At 43.7% G+C, this 12138-nt stretch overlaps 1 protein-coding gene across 1 annotated transcript in view; it reads left to right on the top strand.

Moving 5' to 3' along the window:
- The window catches only part of LOC140408976 (zinc finger SWIM domain-containing protein 6-like), a 282372-nt gene that overhangs the window by 217165 nt on the left and 53069 nt on the right, over positions 1–12138 (top strand). Inside the window, 3 exon segments of the mRNA XM_072496972.1 lie at positions 1330–1506; positions 1735–1881; positions 3055–3183. Of these exon segments, the coding sequence (XP_072353073.1) occupies positions 1330–1506; positions 1735–1881; positions 3055–3183 (453 nt within the window).

Below are 12138 nucleotides of genomic sequence, written 5' to 3'. Positions count from 1 at the left end.
CAATCTCTTGCAGCCTGCGTTCTGACCATTGCCCAGTCCTTTTTTCTGGACAAATCTTTTGCTGTTCTCCAGGGTGTCAAAGTAGTACCCTGGTATGTGACCCATTGCTTGGCCGGGTGCAGTCTACCAAACCCCACCCCACTTTTGTACAGCATGGATTTGTCACTGTTGAATTCTTCCCAATGCTTGACCAGATCAGCACCAATGTCCTGATACAGGCGGATGGAATGTCCTTCCCAATTGCACCTGCTCGTGCTCTTCACCCACCTCAGGATCTGCCCTTTGTCCTAGTACCTGTGGAGCCTCACTGTCATCTCCCGCGGTGGTTCCCCAGCACTGGCCCGCTGCCGAAGCGACCTATGGGCGCAATACACCTCTGGGGTCGTGGCGAAGCCCTCCTCACCAACCAGCTTCCCCAGCATTGCTGCTGCGTACTCTGTGGGGTTTCTCCCCTCCATTCCCTCTGCCAACCCCACGATTCTCAGATTCTGTCGACGCAACCTGTCATCCTGGTCGTCTACTTTATCCGTCAGTCCTTTCTGGGTCCTGACCAGGCTCGCTACCTTGGCCTCGAGTGCCACGATCCGATCCCCTTGGTCCATGGTGGCTTTTTCGATGTCCCTTGTCGACATCTCCTGGGCCTCCAGCCTTCGCTCAATATTATCCATTGCCTACTTTATGGGGGCCGTCGCAGCTTCCACTGCCGTTTTGATGGCTGCCAGAAGGTCTCTTCTCATCTCCCTATTTCTCTGGAGCTTAGCGGTGATAACGCACATCAATTTGTCCATCAGCTCCTGGGTCTGCACTAGGAGCTCTGCGGGGTCGACCCTCACCAGTTCTGTGCCTCTTCATCTGGTTCCCTGCTCAGAGGCTGTGGTTTCCTTCCCCTCGTCTCCACTGGCTTTTCGGCTGGGTGGCTGGTTCTTTCCCACCTTGCTTGGCAGTGCAGTCGATGGGTGTTAGACTGGGGGATTACAGGTACTTTTGGTACCCATTTGTTGGGGTTAAAAGGCCGTAGTCAAAGTTCTTAGACAAGAACTTTCATGCGACTACTCAGCTCATGGCCACCACCGGTAGCCAATAGCTTGTATTTATGTTACATCTTTCAAAACACCACAAACTGTTTCGTGTACATGTATTATTTTGTCATATATGAATAATTGGTGGAATTACTCTGCACCACATTCTTTTGTCAGAGATGCATTGACACACTTTGGTATGTTTTTAAGGGAGGGGTTGAATATACCACAACGTGATTTGCTGGACATTGGTTCTGTGAGCTGTTCTTTTGTGCACCCAATTAATGTACCTATTTCAATTCGCTGACAGATACTGCAAACAGGCCTCACCGGACTGTGTTCACACGAGCCATTGAGGCATGTGATCTCCACTGGCAGGACAACCATTTACAGCACATTATTAGCAGTGACCTCTACACAAACTACTGTTACCACGGCGACAGTGAAAATTCACTGTTTGACTCACACGGGTGGCCCCTTTGGCACGGTAAGTGGCTAAACCGGAAAGGCATTTTATGTCTTGTCCCTTTGTCCAGTTTCTATGGCATTAGGGGCATGGCCATGAATACAGTGCCAGTTTTTAACTGCTGGTTTATAAATATGGAGTTTATACCACAAATATCTATTTGATTCATTGCCAGGTGGCATCATCACACAACTTAAAGTACTTCTTCTTTTTGCTATTCCTTTTCTCTGCACTCTCTTGGAATTTTAGAGCACGTTCCGACAGCTTGTGCTCGAGTGGACGCGCTGCGATCTCATGGATATCCCAGAGAAGCCTTGAGGCTAGCAATAGCAATTGTCAATACACTGAGGCGACAGCAACAAAAACAGCTTGAAATGTTCCAGGCGCAGAGGAAAGGTAAGCAGGGGAAAGCTGTAAAAGGCACATTTCAAATATATACTTTTGCCACAACTTCCATGTTTTGAGTCACAAATGACCTTAAGTGACTGTGACCACCGTAAACTATTCTTCATCATCCTTCTCGACAGCCTTTGACGTAGTTAACCATATCATCCCGTTCCCAATGCCTCACCTCTTCCATCCAGTTAGTTGGGACTGCCCTTGTCTGGCTCCATTCTTATCTATCAAATCGTAACCAGAGAATCACCTACAATAGCTTCTCTTCCTGTTTCCACGCCATTATCTCTGGTGTCTCCAAGAATCTGCTCTTAGCCACTCCGATTTCTCATCCACATGCTGCCCTTGATGATATTGTCTGAAAAGACAGCATCACAATATACCTGTAAGTTGAAGGCACTTAGCTCCTCGACAATACCTCTCCCAACCCCTCCACTATCTGATTTTGTCTCACTTCCAGACTGGAGGAGCAGAAATTCCCTCGGATTAAATAATGGGCAGACTGAAGCTGTTGTCTTGGCTCCCCACCTCAAACCGTTCCTTAGCCATACCCACCATCTCTCGTCCCTAGAAACGGCCCGAGGCTGAACCAGGATTTTTGCAAGATTGGTGTGATCTTTGACCCTTAGATGAGCTTTCAACCACATACTTAATTCTTAACTTTTGTGCATCGAGAATTTTAATCTGTCTTGCTTGCTTGCCCCTCTCTATTCTCCTCTAAAACACTCCTTAAAATCTACATCTTTGGCTAGGTTTTTGGTGAAATGCTGTAATATCTCCTGGTGTGGATCTGTGTCGAATTCTATGCTCCTATGATGCATCATGGAACATTTCCATGTTAAAGACACTTTCAGGCTGTTCACTTTCCGATAGAAATGGATGTGAAGAAGGTAGTCTTTTACACTTGATCCCCTGTGGATACAAAAGGAGACCTACTGAGGCCTCTTGTGTGTGATGTATTTAATTGAATAATACAAAGCCACACCAGTTCAGATTATAATTAAAGCTGCTGCAAATCTGAGATATTTTGGATTATAGTATAATTTCAAGTGTAAGAATTTTAAAAAGCTTATATTGACAACATCACTGTTTTGTGGAGTTAGAAGATGTCTAGATAAAAACATATATAGCATTTGATTATTTCCACATCAGCACTTGTTTTTTTTCACAAAGGAATCACAACAATAACCAATCTTGAAGGCTGGGTAGGTCACCCACTGGACCCTATTGGCTGTCTCTTCAATACATTAATGGATGCTTGCAGAGTGGATGATGAAAGTTCTGGATATTCTGAATTTACAGGTATGTGAAACTCCAACAATAAATGTCGAATCCATTTGTTTTCTCTCAATTAAATTTTCGCTCAATTAAATTTTAATGTTGTGCATGGGTAACAAGGTGAAACCTTGGCCCACCATTAGTTTGATTGGCACTATCATCAGGGTGAAGTTGAAGAAGCCCAATATGAAATTTTGTTCATTAATTTGAGTTGCAACTTAAGAACAAAAGGATATGTGAAATGGGAATGGTGTGAGTCACATGACCGCCGAGCCGCCTTCACCATTCCGTCAAATCATGGCTGATTGCTTGCATCAGCTCCACTTTCCCGCTCTGATCCCATATCTCTTGAATCCCTTTGGGCCCAAAAATTTGTAAATCTCTGTTGAATTATAGAATCATACAGTGCAGAACAGGCACTTCAGTCCATCAAGCCTGCACCGACAGGCTCTAAATCTACACTAATCCCACTTCCCAGCACGGCCCATAGCCTTGAATGTTATGCCGTTTCAAGTGCTCACCCAAGTACTTTTTAAAGATTGCAATGTTTCCTGCCTCAGCTACCCTCCCAGGCAGTGCATTCTCCACACCTACCACCTTCTGGGTGGAAAAACCTTTTCCTCTAAACCTTCTGCCTTTCACCTTAAAATTATGCCTTGTTATTGACCCTTTTGCTAAGGGGAACAGCTGCTTTCAATCCACCCTAGCCATGCCTCTCAATATTATACACCTCAATCAGGTTCCCTCTCACCTGGTAAATCTCCTCTGCACCTTCTCTAAATGCAATTACATCTTGTGGTGTGGTGATCAGAACTGAACACAGTACTCCAGCTGTAGCCTAACCAAAGGCTCAAACATAACCTCTCTGCTCTTATGAAGGCAAGTGTCCCATATGTCGTCTCAGCTACCCTATTCGCGTCCTGCCGCCTTTAGGGATCTGTGGATAAACACCTCCACGATTCCTCTGTTCCTCTGAGCTTCCTAGTGTCCTGCCATTCATTGAGTACTTCCTTGTCATGTTATTCCTTCCAAAGTGGATCACCTCACACTCTTCAGGGTTAGATTCCATCAGCCCATCTGACCAATCCGTCTATATCCTCCTGTAACCTAGGACCCTCTTCACTGTCAATCACCCGGCCAATCACAAACCATAAGGTACCCACAAACAGTCTTCTTGCACCACTCTCTGTCTCCTATCACTAAGCCAATTTTGGATCCAACTGCCTATCACCCTGGATCTCATGTGCTTTTATCTTCTTTCAGTTTCCCATGCGGAACCTTGCTGAAATCCATGTAAACTACATAAACTGCACTACCCTCCTCTCCACACCTGGTCACTTCCTCAAAATTCCATCAGATTTGTTAGGCATGACCTCCCTCTACAAAGCCATGCTGACGATCCTTGATCAAACCTTGCCTCTCCAAGTGGAGATTGATTCTGTCCTTCAGAACTTTTTCCAATAGTTTCCCTACCACTGATGTGTGATTCACTGCTGTTTAATTCCCTGGTTTATCTCCCTTCTTGAAAAGTGGAGCTGCATTAGCTGTCCCCTAGTACCTCCCCTATGCAGAGCGGAATTAAAAATTTGGGTCAGCGCTCCTGTAATTTCCTCCCTCATCTTCCACAGCAGCCTGGCTACAACTCATCCGGACCTGCTGATTTTGTCCACTTTTAAGCCCGCCAAAATTCCCAATACCTCCTCACTCCCTATGTCGAAAAGCTTAAGAACCTCACAGTCCCTCTGTCTGAATTCTGCGCTTACATCTCCTTCTCCGAAGTGAAGACCGATGTGAAGACTCGTTTAACACTCAACCAATGTCATCCGGCTCACACACAAATTACCCCCTTGGTCCCTAATGGGTCCTACTCTTTCCATGGTTACCCTTTCCCTTGATATACTGATGGAATATCTTGGGATTTTCCCTTATCTTAGCCGCCAGTGCTTTTCCATGCCCCCTCTTTGCTCCGCTAATTGCTTTTTTGTGTTTCCCCCTGCACTTTCTATACTCCACAAGGGCCCTTGCAGATCTTCTCCCTTTGTACTTTTTAAAAGCCTCTTTTCCTTCCGATCCAGTCCTGAATATTCCTAGACATCCAGGGTTCTCAGGACCTGTAGCTTCTACATTTCACCTTAAAGGGAACATGTTGCACCTGTATTCTCGCCAATTCCATTTTGAATGCCCCCTCACTGTGCTGCTGTAGATTTACCCAGAAGTAGCTGTTCCCAGTCTACTTTGGCCTTCTACCAATCTGAAACCTTTTTTGCAGACTATCTTTTTCCTTTTCCATGACAAATTTAAAATATTGTGGTCGCTATCACTAAAATGATCCCCCACTGCTACCTCGAACACCTGTCTGGCTTTGTTCCCCAGAACTAGGTCCAGCACTGCACCATCCCTTGCTGGACCTTCCACATGTTGGTAGGAAAAGCTCTCTTGAATACATTTCAAGAAATCTGCTCCCTCTAAACCCTTTATAATGTGGTTATCCCAATTAATGTAGGGAATTGAAATCTCGTAATATAATTACACTTTTTGTTTATACACACCTACATGAATTATCTACATATCTGCTCCTCTATTGCCTACTGACTATTTGGTGGTCTATAATATACTGCCAGAATTGTGACTGCCCTTTTTTATTCCTGAACTCTACCCACAAAGCCTCATTAGAAGACCCTTCCAAGATATCGTCCCTCCTTACTGCAGTAACAGACTTTTTAATTAACAATGCCACACCACCACATTACACCCTCCCCAATCCTGCCTGAAGATCCTATGCCCTGGAATGTTAAGCTGCCTGTCTTGCCACTCCCACAACCACATCTCTGTGATGGCAACAACATCCCAACTCCACGTGTTAACACACGCCCTTTACTTGTCTTACTTGTGATACTCCTAGCATTAAAGTAGAGGCTATCCAGCCTCGCCTTACTCCCTTGAAACTCAACATGCTGTGCCCCTGTTGCATTAACACTGTGTCCTCTCCCGAACTAGTTTAAACCCCCCTCAACAGCACTAGCAAACCCACCTCCAAGATGTTGGTCTGATTCCAGTTCAGATGTAGACCGTCTTGCTTATACGTGTCCCACTTTCTCCAGAAACAATCCGAGTGATCCAGGAATCTAAACCCCTCCCTCCCGCATCAACTCTCGAGCCAAGCATTCATCTGCGCTATTCTCCTAATTCTGTACTTGCGAGCACGTGGCACCAGGAGTAATCCAGAGATTACCAGATTTAAGGTCTACTGCCTAGCTCCCTAAATTCTTGATGCAAGACCTCATCCCTCATTCTGTGTAAATCATTGGTGCCAATTTATACCGCAATCTCTGTCCAATCACCATCCCCCTTCAGGATGTCTGGCAGCGCTCCGTGACATCTCTGACCCAGGCACCAGGAAAGCAACACACTATACTGGGGCCTCATCTGCGGCCACAGAAATGCCTGTCTTGTTCCCTTAACTAACGAATCCCCAATCACTATCTCTCCTGCTTTCTTACTCTCCTCCTGTACAGTCAAGCCACTTGTAGTGCCAGAAGCTTAGCTCCGTCTTGAGGAACCAGCTTCCTAAATGAAAAACTGATTTGTGAGCAGGTCCCCAGAGGACTCCTGCACCGCCTGCCTGATTCTCTTGGACTGCCTGGTGGTCACCCATTTCCTTTTTTCCCTCAAGTCCCTTGAGCTGTGATGTGACTACCTCTCTAAACGTACCATCCACATAACTCTCAGCTTCACAGATGTGCCGCAGTGACTCCAGCCACCACTCGGGCTCTGAATCCTGGAGCTCAAATTTTTGCATTCGGGAACACTTCTGCACGCGTGGTCATCTAGGATGCTGGTAGGGTCCATGACTTCTCTGATATGACAGGTCGCATATTCCACTTGCATGACCTCACCTGACATGACATAATCTCGTATTTATGGAGTCTTGGGTGCAAACTTTTCTAATTACTTAATCTTAACGATTCTCCGCTTATTTTAACTTTAGCCTCCTTCTCAGCGTCTCTGACTTTTTACTTATCCCTGGTGCTTCTCAGTTAATCCCTTAATAATAATCCAGCGTTTTGGGTCTTGGTCTGATACTGCCCCTTCTGACCTGTGAAAGTAGTTAGGAAAACAAGACAGCAGAAAAGAAGAGCAAGAAAAAAACCTCCTTCCCGCACTTCACCTAACTCCCACACCGTAGGAGAGACTGTTTTTCACTCTTGTCAGCCTTAAAAGATACTTTACTGTTTACCCTTTAGAATTTAATGCCTACTAAATTGTGGATGTTATCGAAGAACTAGCAGCAATTAGTACTAGATTCCAAGGCAAGAGATTAACCCTTAAACTCCCACACTTGCCAAACTGCCAATTCCACTCACTCCTACTTCACCTTGTGCTGGTTGCACATATTCATCGACTGGGCATCTATAGTCTTTTAACAAATTCTACAGATTCACAACCCTCTGAACAGCACTCTGCTTGTTACACCCTGACACCCTAATAATCGCCTGTTCATTCATCCTCTCTGTTTCCTGTCCAATAACCAGTTCTCTATTCATACTTCCTACCCAGGGAATATTTCCGGTATGCGTATGATACGTTCATGATCTTTTGAATCTGCATTTTCTGGCACACTTTAATACGCTCCATACCACACTCCAATTCTTCCCCACTGTTACCAGACTCCTGAATGACCTTCTTAAGGGCGGAATTGATCTCTGTGTTTTCTCTACTGAGTAGCACTGCACTCTGCATGTTCACCCTATGTCTATGTATTTACATTGTGTATTTATCATATGTCCTATGTTTTTCATGTATAGAACAATCTGCCTAGACTGGACTGTACACAGAACAATATTTTTCACTGTACATCGGTACACTTGACAATTAATCTAAATTTGAATTCACTTTTGAGATGGAGGTGTCTAATGTGTTCCCTTTCCTCAACGTGCTAGTTGAGAAATCTGCGAGTTTTTTTTTTTTTGCTCCCGTCTACCACAAGCCTACCTTCACTGGCCAATGTACACGTTAGGATGCATCCAGCTCCACATGCTGTAATATTGGAATTGTCAGCATTTTCTGAATAAGGCTCTAACCATTTGCTCACCTTGCAAACTCGATGTGGAAATAGAGCACATCAAAGCTATCCTACAGGACAATGACTATCCCGATCAGATCAATGTTTGCTATGTATCGTGCAAACCCGCAAATGAGCCAAAGGTACTTTGAAGTAATTTCGGACAGCACTTTCTGAACAATTCTGAGTATGCTAATAGTTTTTTAGAAATATTTTATTGCAGGCTTTTTGCATATATACAAAAAATATCAGAAAAAGAAAACATCAACCTGGGCAAACAACCACAAACCCGCAACCTCCCCCGATACCAACAACCCACTATACCCCGCCTTCCTAATTTTTGCCTGCTTATTCTCTCTCTCTCTTTCCCCCCCCCCCCCCCCCCCCCCCCCCCCCGCCAAATTCTCCTTGAAGAAATCAATGAACAGTTTCCACCTCCGGGTGAAGCCCTCCTCTGACCCCCGCAAAGTGAACTTGACCTCCTGTAATGTGCTAATATTTACACCAACAACCAATTTAAGATCGCTCATTTTTCCTTGCTGAAGTGACATATATTCATATGCAGGGACCAGTTCACTGCAAACAAAAAGAATATGTTCAAGCCACACACTTTTTTGAATTACCCAGAATGGAAAGCTTACAGTTCTCCATTGTTTTCTCCATGGAAACATCTCGACCAATCAGAGTTAACTTGCCAACCAATCGGCATCCCTTTTCCCCTGTGGTATAGATTGTTGTGATCATTTGAAATTTGTCATTCTTACATTTTTCCTGATGAGTGTAAGTTGAAAAGCTTCAGCAACATGTTTCAACATTATTTGTTTTATTCCCCATTATAATTACTCTCATTGTTGCCTCTTTAAAGGACAACGTGCACAGTAACTGGTGAAGGTAGGCTTGTGGGTAGACAGGAGGGGGGGGAAAAACGTTTGCAGATTTCTCAATGAGCATGTTGAAGAAAGTGATCGCCCTGGGCTTCTGGATTTCTAGCCCAGTGACCATGCCATTTGTGATGAGCTCTACTTAACCCAGTCTGGGGCCACTTTTCTGGTGAATCCAGTAACTAGGGTGGAAAATAGGGCTTTAAATTAATAAGACAAAGGTGGGCTGTACCTTCAGTTGCCCAGGATTTGAGCTCTGGGATACTCTCCCTTCACCTCTCCGCCTCTGAACCACACTTTCCTCCTTAACGATATCCTTTAAAACCCACCTCTTTGACTTTGGTCAGCTGACCTAATGTGGCTCCGTGCCATATTTTATTTTAATGCTCCTGTGAAGCACCTGGGAACACTTTTATTACATTAAATGTGCTGTATAAATAAGTTGTTATGCTACTCTTTGAGAAAGTAATAAGCTTTGTCCTTTAATTTAATTTCTTCACTAACTTTGCCATGGCTGTATGCTTTTCCAGCAGAATTTTGTTCCTATGTTTATTTAGAATTATTGATTATTTATTTTAAATGTTTGTCATTGCTTAACCTGAAACTAATTTCGCAACCTACCTCCGTCAACTTGCCCCTCATACTTCTGTAATTAGTTTTGTTATAATTTAGGACTTTAGTATTGCACAAAACCCTGTCTTATCAATGCCCACTATTCAAGCCCATTTATTTTTGTTTGTGTCTTTAATTCACCCATCTTGTTATGAATACTTTATGCATTCAGTGCAATGTTTATAAATGCTAATTTTTACTTTTTTCCCTGCGATGGCTTTAATCATTAATTCCTTATTGCCATTACTAAACTGTTCATTCCTGATTTCACCAAATCTCCTAATCTGCTCTCTAATCTGGACAGACTTCTCTTCAGACGTATAAATTTGCCCCATCTGATCCCTCATTAATTTTAAAGCCCTATTTATTTGATTTGCCAGAACAGTGGCCCCAGCCTTGGTCAAGTAGAGTCCAGCACAAATGGTATTGTCACTGGGCTAGTAATCCAGAGGCTGAGGACAGGATCAGGGGACCCAAGTTCAATTCCCACCATCGCAGGTGGTGAAATTTGAATTTAATAAAAATCTGGAATTTAAAGTCTAGCATATTGGCATTGTCGATTGTCGCAAACACCTATCTGGTCCATTAATGGCTCTTATGGAAGGAAATCTGCTGTCCTTACCTGGTCTGGCCTCCATGTTAGTCCAAATCCATAGCAATGTGTTTGACTCTCAGATACCCTCTGAAATGGAGGACGGTTAGTATGGGCACTATACTGGCCCGGCCAGCGACGTCCACATCCCGTAAATTAATTTTAAAAAGTGAAGTCACTGCCTGCTAAACCACTTCAGCCACGCATTTCACCCTTTAAATCTGTTTGTCCCTCTAATTTGTGCTTGGCCCAGTTGGTAATGCAGAGAATATTAACCTTTTGAGGTTGTGCTTTATAGTTTTGAGAGCTCCTTAAACTCTTACAGCAGGATCACTTTGTTAGTTCATTGATTCCTGCATCAACACCAACCACAACTGGATTCAACCCTCCTCCAAGTTCTTTCTCTAGCCACAAGGAAATGTTTTTGATCATGGCACCGGGCAGGCAATAAAGCTAGAAAATACATTATTTATCACCTAACTATACTATCCCCTACCATGACTGCGATCCTCCACTAATGAGTGGCATCCTGTAGCTCGGTGCCGCAGTCCTTTTACTTGTTCTTCCTGCAATCTTTGTCCTTATCCATACCGGGAACTGTTAACTCATACCTGCTGAGGCTCTTTCTCCACCACATTTGTGGTATCCATAGGTGTCTGAATGGCAGCCACATCCTTCTCTCCCTGGTAACAGTAAACTGCTTAACCAAAGGGAGTGTGGCTGTCTTATCGGTCGAAATGTCCAGGGTTTAACCCCCACCCCAGCCCAGGCCCTCCTGGTACATTGCAAGTGTCTGCACCTTGGACTCCAGCTCCACAACTCTGAGTCAAAGTTCCTCGAGTTGCAGATGCTTAAAAGAGATGTAATTGCCTGGGATCATTCTGTGGATGCAGCATGCCTCCTGCACTGCTATCTCAATCTAACCTTGTTTTAAATATTTCATTAAAGTTTAATGTTATTAAGTCATTTGCTTTAACTTTAGGTATTTAACAAGTTTGTATGATTAATGAAGTATTAGATATATATTCCTGGTTGTAAATACTTAACTGCCTCAAATTTATACAAAACGCTACCGGTGTTATGGTGAAAAGGAACACCTCCTTCTTCCCTGTATCAAATTTCCACACAACTCTCAGGTTCCCACTCTGTTTATGATGCACTCAGTTAACATTGCAATCTGTGATTACACTCCTTCTGAATATATAGCCTGAAAATATAAAGAAAGACTTGTATTTATAGAGCTCAGAATGCCCCCAAGTGCTTTATGACCAGTGAATACTTCTGAAGTGCAGTCTCTGCTGTTAATAAAAAGACCAGGGCCTATTGAGAACTATCTTCACTCAGGTCTTTGGGGAGAAGGGTAACGTGTGGGCTGGTAGGGATTGGGTCTGATCTATAGAATGTCCTGTAACACATTTTAGAACTGTTTGTCAATTGGGTCACAAGTTCCCTGGGCCAAGAGGAAGTTTGCTTTGGTTTCTTTTTTCTTCACCCTTTGGGATCCCTCTAGTGGTCTGATAAAGAAATGCCAAAGCCCTATTGTCAGTGGCTTCCAGATCAGAGTAGCTGCCCTGCTTTTTAGTACTTAAACATCTGGCCTTGTGGGGAGATGGATGCTTTTGCATCTGTGCTCCAGATTATACAATACTATTTCATTATTTCTCCATTTTGCATCATCATCCTATGTGAACTGAGATTAATAATAATTGAGCAAAATAACTCTAATCAAGTTTAAAGTTAAAGTTAGTCAGTTGCTTGATCACCTGAGATGGGTGAGAATTGGCATTTGTGAATTAGGAAAATTGCAGTTTCATGACTTATTTTATTTGTCT

Source organism: Scyliorhinus torazame, chromosome 3 (assembly GCF_047496885.1).
Source record: "Scyliorhinus torazame isolate Kashiwa2021f chromosome 3, sScyTor2.1, whole genome shotgun sequence".
In the NCBI taxonomy this organism is placed as follows: Eukaryota; Metazoa; Chordata; class Chondrichthyes; order Carcharhiniformes; family Scyliorhinidae; genus Scyliorhinus; species Scyliorhinus torazame.
The sequence above is the reverse complement of the archived record's forward strand: the minus strand, read 5'-3'. Positions and strand labels throughout refer to the sequence as shown.